The following is an 18,249-nucleotide window of genomic DNA, read 5'->3' as shown; positions in this document are numbered from 1 at the left end:
TGAAATCATCTTATTGTAATCTACAGTTATATATTTTATACATATATAAATTATATTTATCTATATATAAAATATGTAACTAATCATGTAAAAAGCACTTATTCGATCTACTGTTAATGGTTTATGAAAATTTTATTACCAATCTATACGCAATCAGTATTCATTTTAATCGAAGATTTGAGATAATTTTCAAAATCTTAAAGACTACGTTCTTAAGATTACTGGTTCGCAAACCGGTATTTTCGTACTTACAAATTATTAATTAGGACAATGTGAAAGAAGAACTATACCATTTTTTATTACTATTATATTTTATAAGATTTTCAGTGAACGCTCGATTTATGAATTTTTTTTTCTCAAAATATGGTTCTGATAAATGGAGTTCTACTGCTGAGCTCTCTTGTAGGTCGCATTATTTTGATACCTTATAAGTACTCAACGTGACAGTTTATCTATCTCGCATACGAAGAAATAGCATTAATTCGTGTTCAACACTTCACTTTATCATAAGTATATTGTATCTTTTGGACGAAAAAATAGCGAGGCAGTGCCGATTTAGTTATTCCTTCTTAAGTGAACAATATAAAAATATTAATCAGTTTTAAGAATAAATTTAATGTCTATTTCACTAAATTTTCTACTTTTCAAACCACTTGCGTGAAATTATTCGTTTTGAGTCTTGCGATTAATAAATCTGGTGGCGATTAATCATACCACGATATTATTAACGGCACTGACATAGAGATATTAAGGAAGATAAATATTAAAAAAGAAATTTCGACAATTAATATGTAGACAATAGAATAAAAAAGAATACTTACATCTATTATACCAATATTGCGAATCGAACATACTTGACACACTGCTAATGGCACTATTTCGAAAACATACCTATCTGAGAAGTTGGTGATAACGATAACAGAGTGCGATCGATGGGAGCATTAGGTAATAAAATGCAATGTACACAATAAAATTCATCTTTTTAAAAAACAAAGAGCGCTCTGTAATATATAACAAACTATACTGATTCACAGTAAAAGTTCTTTCGAAGATATATCACTGATGCATGCTGTTGTGTGTATATATGTTTATCTAGCTTTACATTGTGTGTATATATATACATACACACACACACTCTTATATATATATAGATCAAGAGATAAACAAACGCTAGCGTTCTTTAACTCATTAAAGGCGCTCACACATTTCATCATCGAGAGATAATTTATCATTCTTTATTTCAAGAAGCATGATTTTTTTAAATAAGTAATTCGAAAAAATAGAACACAAAAATAATTTCAAGAAATTTAAAGTGAGCTAAGTAATCTGAAATCACAGATTGAAGATTACCCGGTAAAAGAACAACAAGAATTAAATACAGGATCTTTAGGAACCTGCTGACGCGTACTAGGATTAATCCTATATACACTTAAAGGACCCCTTAAATTATCAGTTCTTTTCAATATGAGTTTCCTGTTTAGCGCATTTCACCGCAACATAAAAGAAGAATTAACATAAATCAGCCTTTAATGAGTCAAACTAATCGAAAATGTAACACGCTCTCCGTATTCGTTGTAAGGTGATTAGATCGCGATTAGTCGAGACCAACGTCATCATGAGGAGGTTTCGGGGGATTGAAACGACCTGCCCCGGCACCGGGAAAACCGGGCATGCCGCCCGGGAAATTCATTCCGGCAGCGCCCGGCATGCCGCCAGCACCGCCGAACTTCGAAGCCATCTTATTGATAAGACCCATTATCTTCGGATTGTTCTGGTATTTGAGGACGTTTGACGGATTCGTAGAGATCTCCTTGAAGGCCTCGGCCACTTCCGGATCCTGCACATTCATCCATGAAAATAAATAAGTTGCACATCGCGTCGCGGAGGATTCACAAAAACTATTTTAACTAAATCACGTAATCTGTTATTGTTTCTTTATTTAGAAGCGGAAGAAAAGAAGAAAATATATGTTCAAACGTGAAATACTTACATGAAATAAAAATTGGTCGTTTAAATTTGTTAGAAATTATATGTACATATATATTTTTAATATTTTAAAATGTATAATTGTAAAAATTATAATAAGCGTCCAAATTATCATTAAAATGAAGTTATACGAAAGTACGAAAACCGATTAGTATCGAGAACTATTCGTATTATTAATATGAGCGTTAATATATATTTCATAGTTTTCTATATAGTAGCATGTAACACATTATATATTTTCCGAAAGAGAGCACGAATACGACTAGTACTGTTCATTTATTAAACACTATAGTTTTTTCCTCGCGACTTACCTCGAAAGCTTGAAGTACATCGGGATCCTTGAGGAATTGATAGAAATCTCCCGCGCCAGGAGACGTATTGCCCGCCTCCGTTTGGGAAGTTCGCGTGTTTTCCTCGCGAGCTTTGGCGGCCTCTCGCGCTCTTCGCAATCTTTCTTGTCTCTCGCGCTCCAATTTTTCTTGCGCCTTTCGTTCCTTCTTCCTCTTGTGTTCCTCGATCTTTCGCGCCTGGTACATAATTATTGTCTAACGATATCTATTCCTTTTGTTAAAACATTATATTTACTTAAAACTATATCAGAACAGCACATAAAACCAAGAGAGTTACAACTTACCTACCTTACTAACATATGCAGACGTTTAAAAAAGAAATCTGACAAAGTGCATGTTAGAATTACGATGTTATACACAAAGATATTATGCGTAAGAAGTCAGCGTGCTCTAGGAATATAGTAGGTAATTAAAAGCGACCGCGAATTAAGCGCGAGAAGGGGTAGTATGCGGCAGAACGAAGCTGTGAACTTGATGGTGAACGCGCAAGGTTTCGATCTAAACATAGGTATAAATAAATGAGACATCCATGCGATCTTTTACGGAAAAGAGAGTGATCTACCGTGCGTCTTTAGGAACGAGTCCAAATCTTAAATTATAATGACGTGGAATACGCCTAGTTGAAATATATATATATATACATATTGTGACCATATACAATTAACGAGCTTATTATAGATCGCGAAGCGATCTACTTAGCCGCCAGTATTTGTCTCCCCCCCAAAAAAAGCAAAACATTAAATCAAAGTCTCCGACATTGGACCCAAGTACCTAATGCTTGTGTCAAGCTCTGATAAATGCAAATTTAATTTGCAAATTTAGTTTGCAACCGTTTAAATAAAAATATAATTATGGAACTGTCAAATGTTGTAGAAAATTAAATGCAGAGATCCAACTGCAAATAACAGATAATATAAATTTTGCAAATATATGACAAAATTGCTAATTGCCTTCTCAAGTGTAATTAGAATTCATTAAGCATTTCAATTATATATGATAAAAATTGAATAAAATCAAAAGTCGTTGTTTCTCTCGTACTCTTGCAATTTTATGCACAGAAAGAAATTGTTAAAATTATTGTACGTCTCGCAAAAATGTTATGTGCATTAAAGAATTTATTTAATTCACTTCGTCATACGTATAATGAAATAACAAGATGTATAAATAACATTCACATACGTACACGTGCACACATACAGTCATGCATTGTGCATGATACTTTCTTTACTGAAGCAAGAAGGCTTTTCAAAAGGTAATTAAGCATTTCTTTCAACTATAAGTCTAATTAATTAAGTACGTGAGCTTCCGCGAGTTTTCAGCGAAAAAAAGGGGAAAGACGAAAAGAGAGAGAGAGAGAGGGAAGAGAGGAGAAAGAGAGGACTTTTGCACGACGGGCCACCTTATACGGATGCGACCCGGGCTTCTAAATATAAAGGCGCCCGCGGTTCTGACGCTCCTCTGCGTCTGTGCGCGCGTATTTCGCGGCGAATCTCATCTCTCTGGTCGTGCGCTACGCTTCGGTTAGTCGCCTTCACCAATGAAGCAGCAAAATTCTCCTCTCCATGATTATAATTGACTAACTAAAGAAATATGCGAAATAATTAAGTTTGAAAATTTTAATGTAAATCGTATTCAAAAACCAATGGTGATGGTATTTAGTAATACTTGATCGACGAAATCAGTCTTTAGATATTTTAGATACTGAAAATCAATTTTGTCTATTAATCATCATCCGGAACTGGTTTATAAAAAGACTAGTAAAAAATAGCAGCAGGATATTGGTATCGCATAAAATCAAGAAAAGTTCTGTCACACAAAATCAAAATCTGTGCAAAAAAATTTATATAGAATTATTCTCGGTAAAATTTCAAACAATAACTTAATACTCTCAAAATGTTGAAAATGCGAAAGAACTAAAACCCAGATTTTAATCCTAGAGATAAAATTTGGAAATTCAAACAAATGTCAGAATTTTATACCTCTAAGTTTCACCGTTTCGAATTTTGCATATCATCTCTTCATTACATCATTACATCTGGAGCTAAATGCGCGATTGCGCGTACGCAACTTTAAAGCACATATTTTCGGCTGAGTGGACCATACTGCTTAGCGAAGCTTAGGTGGAAGAAGCAACGGTAGAAAATAAGTACTTCCGTTACAAAGAAAAAAAAAAGGTTGAATAAGTCGTGGTAGAAATTGTGGGAGTGAGGTTCGCGGAGATGACGTACGATGTACGATGTGGCTTGCGGCAACGAGATCGTCAAACGGTCAACGATTTACGTCGTTAACCTGGTCCCTCGTCCAGATAGATCTCTCTCTGATGAGCACCGGGAATGCCGAGAGATATTTTTAAATGCACCACGATATAGCCCGAAATTTCAAACCGCGCGACATTAGCTCTAGAGGAAAGACACTATGCGGTATGTATATTTGTAGAAGTACTAGTATTCGAAGAGTTATTGTTAGTTACAAAGTTGCCAAGAACACGAAGATTACTAGAGAATGAAGAGATCGGACCAATTTTAGAATCTCATCCTCAAAAATATCAAGCTATAATTAATAAATTCAGGATGATTAAACATCAGATAATGGTAACTAGAATTTGAATAAACAATATTGGCGATTTCCAATTAATATTGGAAGCTGGAACAAAACATTTTCTTCTTCCTTTTTGGAATAATAAAGTCTGAAATAATTGACGACGAGCACCGGTCAATGAATCCATAATATTCGGCAAAGTTACGTACTTGCATCCTGACAACTATATTTCAATCGCGGATCTCACGTAGTCGCGTGGAATAGGCGACCTTGATCTACGCCGCGTCTCCGTGATTATCCGTATATAAAAATAAAAGCTACTCGCTGCTCGTCGAAAGAGACCTTCCTCTTCCCTTTCCATTCCCAAATCGAGATCAGGAATACGAGCAGACAATATCAAAGATAAGAGCGACTCAGGATTTTGGTTTGAATCACCGAATTGTTGCATTGTTGCTAATGCGTCTGGTGTCCAAAGCCAAATCGTCGAATAACGTCAAAGCGGGTATAGTACTCGTAGAGTCGATAGAGAACTCTCGCAGCTGTCGATCGCGGCCGAGTCTGGCCACGTCGCTCAATGACGCACTCGATATAACGTGTGCGAGGGTGAGGGTGCTTCCGCATCCGTCGGAAGTTTTTCCGTCGTCCGACCGATAACCACGAGGTGGCCCGGACGAGGTGGGCCCGTGGAAAAGTAGGACGGTGAAGAGAAGAAAAAGGGGGAAAAGCGACGAACCGCTGCCACTGCCGCTGCCACTGCCGCTGCCGTTGCGCCCGTGAGGTAAAGAGGAAGAAGAAGAGAGGGGCGTCTTCGGGGTTTGGCGGTAGTGACAATGCCAGTGCCTCGCGGGCTAGTTGGAGTCGAAGGCGACGACGGGATCGAGAAGTGAGAGAGGACGAGCTGTGTGCCAGCCCTGGCCCCGGCCGATCGCGTAGTGTCTAGTGTGACGAGATGACGGGTGCGCGGATGAGACCCGCGCTCGTCGTGGGCCTCCTCCTGAGCGTTCTAGCCGTTACCTTACGAGGTCAGTAAAACTGCCAGACCCCACGCGGATGAGCCTTAGCGCGTCTCGAAGAACTGGATCGTATACGTTGAGAGCTGGATCTCGCGAATGTAAATTTATTCGTGCGGCCAGTGATTCGATCTCGTCGATCTCGTCTCATCAACAGATTCGAAGCTTTCAGTTCGTTTGTCTCGTATGGACGTTTCTTTATTAGTCTTGTCATCGATGTAAAATATTAAGAGTTCATCCTGACTGTGCTATAGTTAGATTGTTATAGTTTGAACATCAAAGCTAGATCTTGAACAAAACCTGTTCTAATTATGTTTTAATTATAACCGGAGTTGCTGTAGTAAGCAAGAAGTGGGAAGGATATAGTTTCTTCGTACGATTGACCACCGATTGTCGACGACAATGGAACTGTAACGTTGACGAAACTATGACGATTGACTGACGAAGGTCAATGTTACGTAAAATTACCGCGGTTCGCGTCATCGACCCCTATAGCTTTCTCGTTTCTATACGTGCACTGATGACTCAGCTATAATTTAATACCTTTCGCTAAGAATCTACTAAGAATTTCGCGAAAGATTCTAATCAATACAATAATTTTACACTTTTATCGAAATTAAGATTACGTCTATTATCTATTTTCTTATCCTTTTCGTTTGACTCTATCATTTCTTTTATTATTTTTATTTATCGTGTAATTTAAATAATCCACTAAATGCGATAAATTTGAAAGATATTCGTCATATAATTTTTCATAAACTAGCGATTGATAAAATCAAATGGTGCCTTTTAAATAAGTCACTAAGTGTGTATTTCAGATATATTTTAAATAAAAATATTTCACTTTGCGCGGTAATTGAATAAATTGAATTGCTAATGGTTGAAGATGCGCCCAACGCGTCGTCTCGGAGTTTAAATAAAAGTCGTCGATTCAAGGATTTGTTATTTTAGGAATCGATGGGAGTTGGCTGTCATCAACCCGCGCGCACGATAATTACATAAGAAACCGCATAAATCTGTGCCAGCATCGTTCTAAATCTCCAGAAATGAATTGTTCTACCTATGTGATCGGACCATCAATAAGTTCCATTCTCAATTCTTTTATAATTAAATAACAAGTCGAATAAATTTAAAATAAATTTAATCATTATCGTAACCTCCAATATTTATGACAAATCGGATTGCTTCCCAAGTAGCGACGCGTATCTCATTAAACGATTATAAATGAACTTTCATGTGTGTAAAAAGAAAACAGTGATATTTTATGAAGATCATGTTAAAGAAAGCAGTATTCGTGTCAAATTTTAGATTTGTATCAAATTTTATGACGTTGATGGTCGCAAAAATTTCTAACGACTAAGTGCAGCAAAAAGCTATACATATCGTAGACTATGGAACAAGACTCGGGATTCTATCTTTATCCGGCGCAGCTGCGCTTGCCAAACGACAGCTGCCTGCATGCGACTCCTCCTATCACTCTTAACTCAAAATTTGTTCGTATTATCGCACCATCACGGAAACCGACGGGAGACAAATTTTCTCACTGAGGAAGTGATAGGATAATTATGTACTTTCCGATAGCATAGGTACTCGATAACATGACTTAGGGTAGAGTTTTAGAAAGTGGTTTTAAAAACGACTTAAGTTTCAAAACATGGCAAGAGAGAAATCACTCATATTCATTTTTCTGCATTGAAATCGAAATATTGTTATATTTAATTAATTAATATTATTTATATTATAAAAGAGGGGAAAGTTTATATTTGTTTCTCACGTAACGCTATATGCGGTTCAAAGAGGAAAATGGCTTGACAATCCAATAAGAAAAGCTAATAAAAGGGCCTCGATTAAAAGCATGAAACGATCTTGCTTGGATCTTGTTTCTCGGAGAAGTTACAAAAACTAGAACCTTGTGCCAGAAATTGCGGTATGTGATATAACAATGAGATATAGTGAGGGAGAGACACGTAAAGATATCCCGCAAAACGAAACTTCTCGTGTTTACGTACGATCACGTGAACTCATAAACTACGATTCTCTGACGTTTGAGGTACTACCCCGGCGGCATCCAAGCTCAAACAGCAACTATCAAATGAAACTGGCAAGAGTCCTCTGCAATTTCACCAATACTATCACGTTTATAGCTTTATTTTATCAATTCGCATCAGTTTAATCGCTTTTTAAAATATAACTATATCAATCTCAATTTTAGTCAAAATACATAATTTTCATGGTATGCTCTATAAACACGTGTATCGTAACAGCTTGAAATTTATTTAACATCGCGAAAATCTCAATAATTTTCTTCGCGACATAAAGTCCAAGTTACTGTGCGCTACTACGCGTTGACCAATCACGGGTAAAAATAATACGATATCCTATTAAATTAATAAACTTCGTCTGACCGACGGAAAAGGGAGCAGTCCAATCAACTCATAATATTTCCTCGTAGGAAGAGATGATAAAAATACGATTCGCTCGCCTAATATATAAATATTTTCGAGTGTTGCTCGGCTCAAAGCCGCCTACCCGCCGCTAAACTTAGAAGCCGGCCACGTCCCAGGTACCGCCTAGAAAGATGATATCGACATTTTCTTCGGTGGAAATTCCACCGTCTTCGCATTTCGCAGCGGTAGTGCCTATTAAATTACGTTCCGTCACGAGCAAACTACCGTCGATATTGTGTACAAGTTAAAAAGAAGTTAAGAGAAGCTTCTTCCTCGCAAACAGCTCTCTAACGAAATTTGGGATACAATTGTCTCGCGCAAGGATACAGATTATTCAAATAGGATGATAACAAGACAAGAATATTGTTCTATATATTAATGAAATGTATATCCAATTACATTCTGGTATATTTAATTTCATGACTATTAAAGAAACAAATAAATAGAAATATACGGAAAACAATAGCAAAGAGTCCACAAGCTCTTTCAAGTAGCAGTTTTAGTTATCTGAATTGAAGAAAAGAGACACGTATATCTTCCTATAGTTATTAAAGCTCCAAATAAAATAAAATAATTGAGGAACGTCATCTTGCACTTTTAAGTTTCTTTTCATTTAATGTATGCCTTTTCTTTCTTTCTCTCTCTCTCGTTTTTTCTCTTTATGTTCAATTAATTTTTTCAACCCTCGATCAATTTTCGATTGCGTTAAAGGATTCGCTGAAATTTACACGTATCATTTAACAAGAACCAGCTGGTTAATCCGTAAAATCCGTACGTCCGTTTGTAAAAGAAGCGCACTTGGTGCGGCAATGCAAAATTTTCATCAGACACGTTGGATGACAAGTCGCGCTAGGTGTTCCTGAACACCTGTCACCGGGCGCGAACACGCGCACGGCCCGCTCGGCCAGAATGTGCGCGTAATGACTTTGACAGGTCTCTTGCGTCACCTGGGTCAGATATTTCGGGTTAGTGGTCGCGTGGCGTTAAACTCACCGTCGCCGAAGGCTCCGTGCGGTGAGTTATCTAATACGGCGCGCGATATCTTTTGGCACGGTCGCGTTAAAGCGCGCAACGAGAATTCTCCTGGCCGAAAATTTCTGGCACACACGGCGACACACGAACAATGTAAATATCTCGGCGTACGCACGTATGCGAGACTTCGAGTAACGTCAAGTTCGCTATTCGATATCGCGAATTAATCAGACACGCGGTGAAACGGTAACAGGTGAATTTAACGAATTCAATTATATCGGAACTAAACGACGACACGTGTGTAATCATCCTTTAGCAAAAACACGTGTATCTGTGATCTAATATGCTAAAGATTTTTATTTTAGGATAAGTTGTAAATATGATAAATCCTACAAAAACTTTTGAATAACAAGAAGTTTGATTAAAAATTCTGAATATTTCAATAGATCTTGATAATAGATTAAAATAATTCACGTAAAAAATCATTATTATAAATATTAAGAATATTTTAGGAGATTTATTATATGATATAAATTTTTTCAAATGACTTAATTTTTAATTATTTCTCTGACAAAACATTGCATACGTAAAATATAAGACAAAGATTTCTTTTGAGACTCAAGCAAAAACTGCTAAACGTTGAAATAACGTTTCAGGAGTGCAGTGCGACGAGCCAACCCAGGTACCATCCGAGGACCTATGTCGACCGTACATCGAGAAGGCGCTGAAGGATCTCGGCACAGGTAATATTAGATGATGGCGAATACTCAGCTGGAACACAGCGATTTCTAGAATATTTCGTTTGAAGGATCTTTGGAGCAGACCAGTGCAGAGGTCGGAATCGAGATCGACCAAGAGAGCCATGAGGAAGCATCACCTGCGAGCGAGGAAGTAAGCACGACCCTTAATTTGTTCATATAATTAAAGTTAATTTGCAATATATGGAATATTCCAAAGAAATTCTACTATCAAAAATGTATTTATTTAGACTGGCGAGGCAGGAGACGACGCTTCGAAAGAAGAGACTAAGGACGAGGAGGGATCGGTAGAGGAAAGCGCGGGAGCGGCTGCCGACGAGAGCAAGGAAGCAACCGAGGAGCAAGTCGACGCTAGCGAAGAAAAAGCAGAGGAAATATCCGAAAAAGAAGAACAAAGCGAGGAACCTGCGACTGATGAAAGTGGTGAAGGTAGAATTAATAATCGTTGATGCTTTAAATAAATGGTGATATTTTCGGATTTGAAAATGCAAGTATTTGAAGGATATAACAACAAAAAAATACCAATATTATTCAGAAAAAGCTGAGGGAGCGTCCGCTGAGGTAACTGAAGGCGACGGAGACCAAACCGACTCCTCCGAAAAAGTGACGGAAAGCGAAGAGAAAACTGAGGAAGAAGACGAAAAGAAATCCGACGAAGAGACGAAAGAAGACGAAAAATCCGAGAAGAAGGAGAAAGTAGACGACGAAGCGAAGTCCGAAGAAGAAAAAGATGAAACCGAAGAATCGAAAGACGAGGAACAAGAGGAGTCCAAAGAAGCCACTGAAGAAGTAGGAGTCGAGTCTAAAGAAGAGGCGGAAGCTCAGCAAGCATCGGCGGAAGCTAGTGTTGAAGAAGAATCTGATAAAGAGGAAGGTGACAGTAAAGCCGAAGAGGGCGCCGAATCGACCGAAGAGCAGACAGTAAGCGGTGAGGATGAGAAAGGTGACACTGAGGAGGAATCGCAAGATGAAAGCCCTGAAGCTGAGGGTGAAGAGAAAGAAAAGGAAAGCGCGGAAAATGCTGAGACAGCAGATTCCGCAGATGTAGAAGAAGGAACAAAGTCGGTAGAAGAAGAAACAGCAAAATCTGCTGAAGGAGAAGAGGGAACGTCGGCGGAAGACGAGACAAAATCAAAGGAAAAAGATGAGGCGAAATCCGAGGAAAGTGAAACGAAATCCGCGGAAGAGGAGGATGCGAAGACTGAAGAGAAAGATGAAAAATCGGAAGAGGAGGACGTCAAGTCCGAGGGAGAAGAAAGTGAAGAGGTAAAATTGCGCGGCAAGCGAGAAGTCGGTGAAGAAGGCGCTGAAGCAGATGACGAATCTGAGGAAGAAGGTAAAAAAGATCTTATAAATAATATTCGAGAATTATATAAATTCATCCTCTCTATCTTTGTTATAATATAATCATATTAATTGTTACATTTTATATTATTGACGTAAAATGTAGTTAATTTAATTTATAATACAATTCTATATCGTCAGGTGCTAGTGAGGAAGAACAGGAGCATACTCCAGAGGAGGATTTAATTCAAGATCAAGAAATCGAAATTCCGGAGAACCTTCGGCCCAGAGATCACATTAATCAATTGCTAAAATTGGACGAAGAAAATGAGGGAAAAGAACGAGCTATAGAAAAAGAGGCTGATATTATTCTTAGGGATCTAAAGAGACTCTACGACTCCGCTATAAAGCCGTTAGAGACTATGTACAAATATAGAGACTTGAGCAACAGGCATTTCGGAGGTAAGCGAGCAATGATTTTGAAATTAATTGTTTTTAATTCATTCACATTCAAGTATTAAGGCAAAATAAATAATGTATCTTTAAATTAAAATTTACAAACATTAATCTATAACTATTACTCTACTTCATTAGATCCTGAAATATTCTCCAAGCCACTAGTGCTGTTTATGGGACCGTGGAGTGGCGGAAAATCGTCTATCATTAATTATCTGCTCGACATCGAGTACAAGCCAGTGTCATTGAGGACAGGTGGGTAATTAACTAAAAGAGGAATCGTGATATCTCTTCCTTACATTTTCTTCTTTGGCTTTGCGCTGATAAAGTAGCTAAGACTTACAATTAGCAGTAGATGGCATGCTAGTAGCATGAATATACAGAGAGTGTTTAGGTGGTTTGAGAGAGTGCTTAGAAGAGCATTGCAAATCGCCAAATGGAAAAAATGACACAGGAGCCGAGCCATCACCGGCGTACTTCAACATAATAATGCACGGCGAGGAGGAGGAGGTTCTCGACGGTACCCAGTTGGCCGCCGATTGGACCTTTTCGGGACTGCAGAAGTTTGGACAGGGTCTGTTGGATCGTCTCAGAGGCCTGCGACTTAATAACAAGTTGCTCGAAAAAGTAAGCGATCGCAAATGATTATCCGTTTACAGATATTTATTGCATATATCGGAAATTAAATTTAGGATTTTTACTTAAAATAAGTATTTAAAACGTTTAATATTTTACATTTTAACAACTAATCCTCAAAATTATGCGAGATAAAATTTTATTCTATTCTTTATTAAATTTTAAAAACTCTAAGGTAAAGTTTCAATTTACAATTTTAATCAAACCATTTTAATATATTAATCACACATGATTAAAAATTTGTTAATAATGGAATTTAAAAGATGCGAAGAAAGGGAGAGAAAATAAAATGATTATTAATATTCGAGGCAATTTATGCATAATATATAAAATTATAATATATAAAATTCCGTATATTATCTGATATATTATTAGGTGAACATCGTCGAGATTCCAGGTATTTTAGAGATTCGAAAGCAAGTTCAACGCTTATTTCCCTTTAATGATGCGTGCCAGTGGTTCATCGATCGAGCGGACATAATATTTTTGGTTTACGATCCCGCCAAGTTGGACGTCGGTCCCGAAACCGAGGCGATTCTTGATCAGTTAAAGGGAAGAGAATATCAGGTGAGTGAGAGGACAAAAATAATAAAATATTGGAGTAAAAGAGTATTATTTGCCTCAAGAGACTTGCCCTAAAAAAAAAAAGTCTAATATAATTTAACATTACTTTCAAACAGACTCGTATTATTCTCAACAAAGCCGATCAGGTAAAGCCCGAGGAACTCATGAGGGTGCAAGGCGCCCTAATCTGGAATATATCACCGCTCATGTCAAGCGCGGAGCCGCCTATAATGTACTCCACGTCGTTATGGTCGTTACCCTACGAGGCTGGTGCGCCCACCAGGTTGTTATACGCTCAAGAACGCGCATTCCTTCGCGACCTACGTTCCGCAATAACCAAGAGGGTCGAGCACAAGATAGCGAGCGCCAGAAGATTCGCCGTGAGTTTACATAAACATAAATTCTAGCGAAAAGCAAAATCGGTCTTTCTTCGAAGAAAATAATACAGAAATTCATCTATTAAAGAATTAAATGTACCGTTTTATTGGAACAAATCCACTTGACGCGTTCGATCTTTGTCAATTTCAGGTACGAGTGCGCAATCACGCTAAGATGGTAGATTGCTATCTGACGACGTATTACAATCACAAGACATTCTTCGGCAACAAGCGAGAGATCAGCGATAAGATCGTCGAGAACCCGCAGGACTATCACATCTACGAGGGCCTCAGCACTCTCACCAACATATCGCGCTACGATCTACCGGATCCGGATGTCTACCGTGATTTCTTCCGGCTGAATCCGCTCTACGATTTCCCGCTGCTGAGCACCACGTGCACGTACTTCCGCGGCTGTCCGATCAACAGGCTCGACGTGGCCATCGCCTACGATCTACCCGAGCTGGTGGGCAACTATAGGAAGTCGGTAGAGGCGGTGCTGCACGAGAACGAAGGCAACAGCCCACCGAGTTGAGTGCGTATCCGCGTTCCGGAACGGAGCTCTTGATACCATGTGAAATACTGGACTGGCGACAAAAAAAGCGACGTTTACCTTCGCTAGACCGAGAGAAGAATATACACTCAGCCTGTAGCCGAAATGCCTTGGTAGCTTTAGAGGATGCTCGACGACGGTGAACGAGCTGAAAAACGTGGTCCGATATTTGAGATGGTACCAAGGATTTTCTTCTTGAAACACAGGCAGCTAGAGATCGCGCGCTACCCTCGCGAGTTATACTCGAGGTGCTCCGATGACAAGAAGTCGGTTCGCAAAAGAAGCTGACGGTCGCGAAAGGCAGAAGGGCATGGAGTCACGAAGTTACGAAAATTGGGGGAGGGGGGTACCATCATTCGAACGGGCGAGTAACGCTCCATGTAATTTCTAGATCCGAATAGTTTAGCCTCGTCCCTCACGACATGGCGCAATGTGAAAGAAAAAAAAACGTGAGCACGATGTGGAGTGTGATATCACGAGTTCAGTGGTCGGAACACTTCCTCCGGTTGCAGAAGAAGAGCAAGTGTATTGCTTGTGTCTGGTAAAACAATGCGAGTGCTACCATTCCGATCCAAAAGCGGACAGTGAGAGTTCCCTTTGAATTTATGTGTTCAGATATCGGTTCCTCTCGGCGAAAATTCGTGGCCTCGGTGCGACAGTGGCTTACCTCAGTTTTCTAGATGCTCGAAAAAATTCTTCAAAACTTAATGTTAAAGAATCTAGGAATTTAGACTTATTTCATTATTTTCTGTTTCTTTCCCAAATTTAATTTGAGAATTTCAAATTTTTATTCATATTCATTATGGATCTTAATTTTAAGAAATTTAATTTCAGAGGTAGAGATTGACCTGTGTGTCTATAAAATTAACTTTATTTTAGATATTTAGATTTCGTCTTAATCGTCGTATCATTTTCGTCTTAATTTTAGTTGTTTTAACTTTAAGTTTAATTTTCTCGAGCTTTTGAAAACGTAAATTAAACCACTGTTGCACCGAATCCTTAAATTCTCACGACGAATCGACGTTGGCTGATTATCTCGGAAGAAGATAGACTCTCCAGAATCGACGTAACGTTGACGATTTCGTCCGCCAAATTCCTCTGTACCGGGGAAATTAAAACTAATTATACCGAAATATTTCCATTACGAAAAAGAGATAAAATGATCTCTTCTTGTGGCTTTTGTGGAATACCTTGTATAAGCTGATTTTGTGTTCTTATTAAAATGTGTAATTAAATAATTAAAGATATGCTGATCTCTCTCACGCATTGCTCAGTTAACGTGTGAGACGAATCATGACGTATTTTTGATTACAAAAATTTAGGCTTCCTTCTAGTTAGACAGAATATAAGTTTCCTACATCTTTAAACACCGTATCATATAAAATAGCTCTCTATATATATTAGAAAACTAAATTTTAATATCTAAGATATATGCATATACACGTCTTAAATATTAAAATTTATAAATTTTCAAATTCTTAGTTGTTTCACTTTTCAGATTTACAAACACCGTCCTTAAATTCTTTCAAAGCCTTTGATCATTAAATCTTTAAATCCTAGATCGCAAAATTCACAATCTAAAATTGAACTCTTAAATAATCATTTTATATCTTTAAATTGTTTTTGTTGCTATCTGTTCCAAATATATTTCATTAATTTTAAACAAACTGTTCTGAATAATTAGATTATCATCCACGATCCTAATCAAATATCACGATTCTAAGGTAAATATAATAAATGTTTTCAGTTCATTATACGCACATTAATTTTTTCAAGTAAAAGCGCGAACATGTTAGAGGCACCGCAAGTGATTTACACCCTAAATTGCGAAAACCGAAGCAAGTTTTTCATTTATATAAAATAATAACATAAATATAACATAATTTATTCAGCGTTGAATATGTGTATTGTTGATATTATTATTGTTATTACCATTGTTGTTGCTACTGTCTCATCATTGTTATTCTACATTATACAAAGTTTACGTCAAGTTAATTTAATGTTACAGACATATGTTATCAAGGCATCTATTTCTTTAGTTAGAGTTAATATATTGACACACAATATATACATATATCTAAGCTGAGATAGAATTATAAGATTCATTATATGAATCTTATATACATACATATATAACACATACACACACATAAATAATTACATTTAGGCAAGTGTACGTTTTAAATAAGAACATGTGTCGTGGTTGCTGTTTGTGTATACGTGCTATGTCATTTCATACCCAAATACAATGAATCATCTATTTATAAAATTCAATAGATAAATATATATGTACTCGCATGTGATAAGCAGGCAAATAAGCAAGTTTGCAAAGGCTTATCTTATCAATGTAGAACTTGTTTTCGAAGTAACAGTTACATATTAAACACGGATTGTAAGCTATAAAATAATCCGTGCAAGCTGCATTTTACAAACGTTGCATTCTTATTAAAATGCGTATGCAATTTTTTATGCAACCGTTATACAAAAATATTACTTTCTCTAAGGAATTTTATAGACTTTTACAAAATTTTAAATATGACGTTTAAAATTCAAAATATTCGTTATTTTTTAAATATTATTTTCTGGACACACGTGATATGAGAATGGTCAACTAATAGTCGACAAGTTTTGGGTTTAATTTCCACATATGCCTCAACTTTATAAGAACTTAGGAAAGTTGAAGGTTACGAGCGTAAAGTAATATACGAGGTTAAATAGTAACCCGCTTTGGAAACTCATATTTTATATAAAAACGTTTTGTTTTTAAGGCGAGATATGAGTACTCTACACATGCAAAACAGAATGCACTCATTATGCCAAACGCAATGTTTCCCATGCAAAACGTAAAGTTACTCACATTTGGCGTGGTCTCGCGTAGCCATTCGTCCGCTTGCTCGTCAAAATCAAGTTTACAGGCCAGTCTCAGATCGTTCGCCGCTTCCTCGAACTTTCCAAGCAGATGGTAGGCCCGTCCTCTGAATTTGTGAGCCGCCGCGCTGTCCGGATTTAATTCTATGGCACGGTTGCAGTCACGAATGCAAGCGTTCGGCTTGTTCAATAATAAGAAAACTTGACTGCGTTTAGCGTACAGCAAGGCCGCTTGAGGGTTCAATACGATAGCCTCTGTATAAAGTTGTATGGCCTTCTCGTAATCTTTCTCCACAAATGCTGAGACCGCTTCGGATCTCTTTGCCTGCGACTCTGCAATTTCTTCCTCCGTGGGCTCCAAAGTCAAGTTTCCCATTTTCTGAGGAGCATCTTCGTCCGGTTCTAAAAAAAAAACAAAAGAAACACACGTTGCATTATTATATATTTATTACACAGAACAACATGAAAGTATACGTACGATTTGAAAGAGATAATTATACAAACCGATTACGCCAGTCATATCCAGCTCCAGGTCGCTCTCCTCACTCTCTTCACTCGTCGGCTCTGGTTCGGGCTGCGGTTCCGCAGGTTTGCTCTCAAACTCTGTCTTGGCATCCGACGAATCGTTGGTCTTAGCTTCCGGTATCTTACCGCCGTAATGTTCTATCAAATCCTTGATAAAGGACAGCTTCGGATCGTGCAGAAGAGACGGATTGTTGATGCAATGCCGAGCGAACGTTCTCAGCTGTTGCGCGACGTTGTCATTGAACATCTCCATGTTTGTTCTGCAAACAGATATCGGTCTATCAAATAAAGTGCCTCCGTTTGTGAATTCGAACGAGCCTAACCAAATGTTATTCTCGCGATTAATAGAAGTTCGTCTACGACGTTGCGATGCAAAAGAAATATCAAGATACACGTATCCTCGGCCATTCGAAAGCATATATCTACTCCGATTCGAAGGACACGCGAGTCCAGGCTATGCTTACGGAAATAATAATTCAGAATCCTGACGCGCACCAGGATTCGAGTGAACTCACCGCTGATTACAGACGAGCGGACCTCCGAAGCGATCTTACTCGCGCGCTGCCGCGTACCTGTATTATTTCGTTCTGACTTTCGTTCAGCTTTATCGTCGAAACGCACGACAAGTCACGCAAACACCACGATTTCGCGATATCATTCAAAACCGGATGCGGAAAACGCAAGAGTCGCAAGACGACGCCGTGTGTGGCGTGTGTTATGTATCGAATTCGTCGCCACAGTCGGAATTCACGGATTGGTCGAATCATTTGGTTTGTTCGTGTTGCTTGAAATCCCTAAAAGTTCTTGCATTTAAAATGAGATAAATAAGAATTATATTCAGACGTTGGAAAGAGAGAAAGAGAAAATTCTAAGTGCAAAAAAAAGTGTAAGCAACAGAACTAATCGTAACAATACAACACTCGCA

The 18,249-nt window shown here is 38.0% G+C and overlaps 2 protein-coding genes across 4 annotated transcripts; one reads left to right on the top strand and one right to left on the bottom strand.

Annotated features, from left to right (window-relative positions):
- Positions 1–113: 113 nt before the first annotated feature.
- On the bottom strand, positions 114–18,028 carry LOC112452499 (putative protein FAM10A4). 2 transcript variants are annotated; one of them, XM_025012755.1, is made up of 5 exons: positions 17,897–18,028; positions 17,304–17,584; positions 16,789–17,201; positions 2,298–2,513; positions 114–1,837 (listed from the first exon to the last, which is right to left on the bottom strand). In XM_025012755.1, the coding sequence occupies exons 2-5, from the start codon at positions 17,575–17,577 to the stop codon at positions 1,595–1,597; spliced, it is 1,146 nt and encodes a 381-aa protein (XP_024868523.1). In that variant the 5' UTR covers positions 17,578–17,584; positions 17,897–18,028; the 3' UTR covers positions 114–1,594. The 2 variants fall into 2 exon arrangements, with proteins under 2 accessions (XP_024868523.1, XP_024868517.1); XM_025012749.1 differs by having other exon boundaries at positions 17,840–18,027.
- LOC112452475 (sarcalumenin) lies at positions 5,460–16,200 on the top strand. 2 transcript variants are annotated; one of them, XM_025012709.1, is made up of 11 exons: positions 5,460–5,896; positions 9,960–10,046; positions 10,112–10,194; positions 10,292–10,490; positions 10,597–11,397; positions 11,547–11,807; positions 11,940–12,056; positions 12,196–12,428; positions 12,813–13,004; positions 13,118–13,381; positions 13,530–16,200. In XM_025012709.1, exons 1-11 carry the CDS (start codon positions 5,824–5,826, stop codon positions 13,911–13,913), a joined length of 2,694 nt encoding a protein of 897 aa, XP_024868477.1. In that variant the 5' UTR covers positions 5,460–5,823; the 3' UTR covers positions 13,914–16,200. The 2 variants fall into 2 exon arrangements, with proteins under 2 accessions (XP_024868477.1, XP_024868486.1); XM_025012718.1 differs by having other exon boundaries at positions 5,466–5,896; positions 12,256–12,428.
- Positions 18,029–18,249: the final 221 nt, after the last annotated feature.

The sequence above is a fragment of the Temnothorax curvispinosus genome, unplaced genomic scaffold (assembly GCF_003070985.1).
Source record: "Temnothorax curvispinosus isolate PA1 unplaced genomic scaffold, ASM307098v1 QBEX01000304.1, whole genome shotgun sequence".
NCBI lineage: Eukaryota > Metazoa > Arthropoda > Insecta > Hymenoptera > Formicidae > Temnothorax > Temnothorax curvispinosus.
Note: the sequence above shows the minus strand (reverse complement) of the source record. Positions and strands in the feature narration are given on the sequence as shown.

Excerpts from the sequence above, each read along its gene's own strand:
- LOC112452499 (XM_025012755.1), bottom strand. The coding sequence starts at position 17,577 with ATGGAGATGTTCAATGACAACGTCGCGCAACAGCTGAGAACGTTCGCT. Across the intron at positions 17,202-17,303 it reads GGATATGACTGGCGTAATCG|AACCGGACGAAGATGCTCCT; the intron begins GTTTGTATAATT and ends TTTTTTTTTTAG. Across the intron at positions 1,838-2,297 it reads ATGTACTTCAAGCTTTCGAG|GATCCGGAAGTGGCCGAGGC; the intron begins GTAAGTCGCGAG and ends ATGAATGTGCAG.
- LOC112452475 (XM_025012709.1), top strand. The coding sequence starts at position 5,824 with ATGACGGGTGCGCGGATGAGACCCGCGCTCGTCGTGGGCCTCCTCCTG. Across the intron at positions 10,047-10,111 it reads GCTGAAGGATCTCGGCACAG|GATCTTTGGAGCAGACCAGT; the intron begins GTAATATTAGAT and ends TTTCGTTTGAAG. Across the intron at positions 13,005-13,117 it reads TAAAGGGAAGAGAATATCAG|ACTCGTATTATTCTCAACAA; the intron begins GTGAGTGAGAGG and ends ACTTTCAAACAG.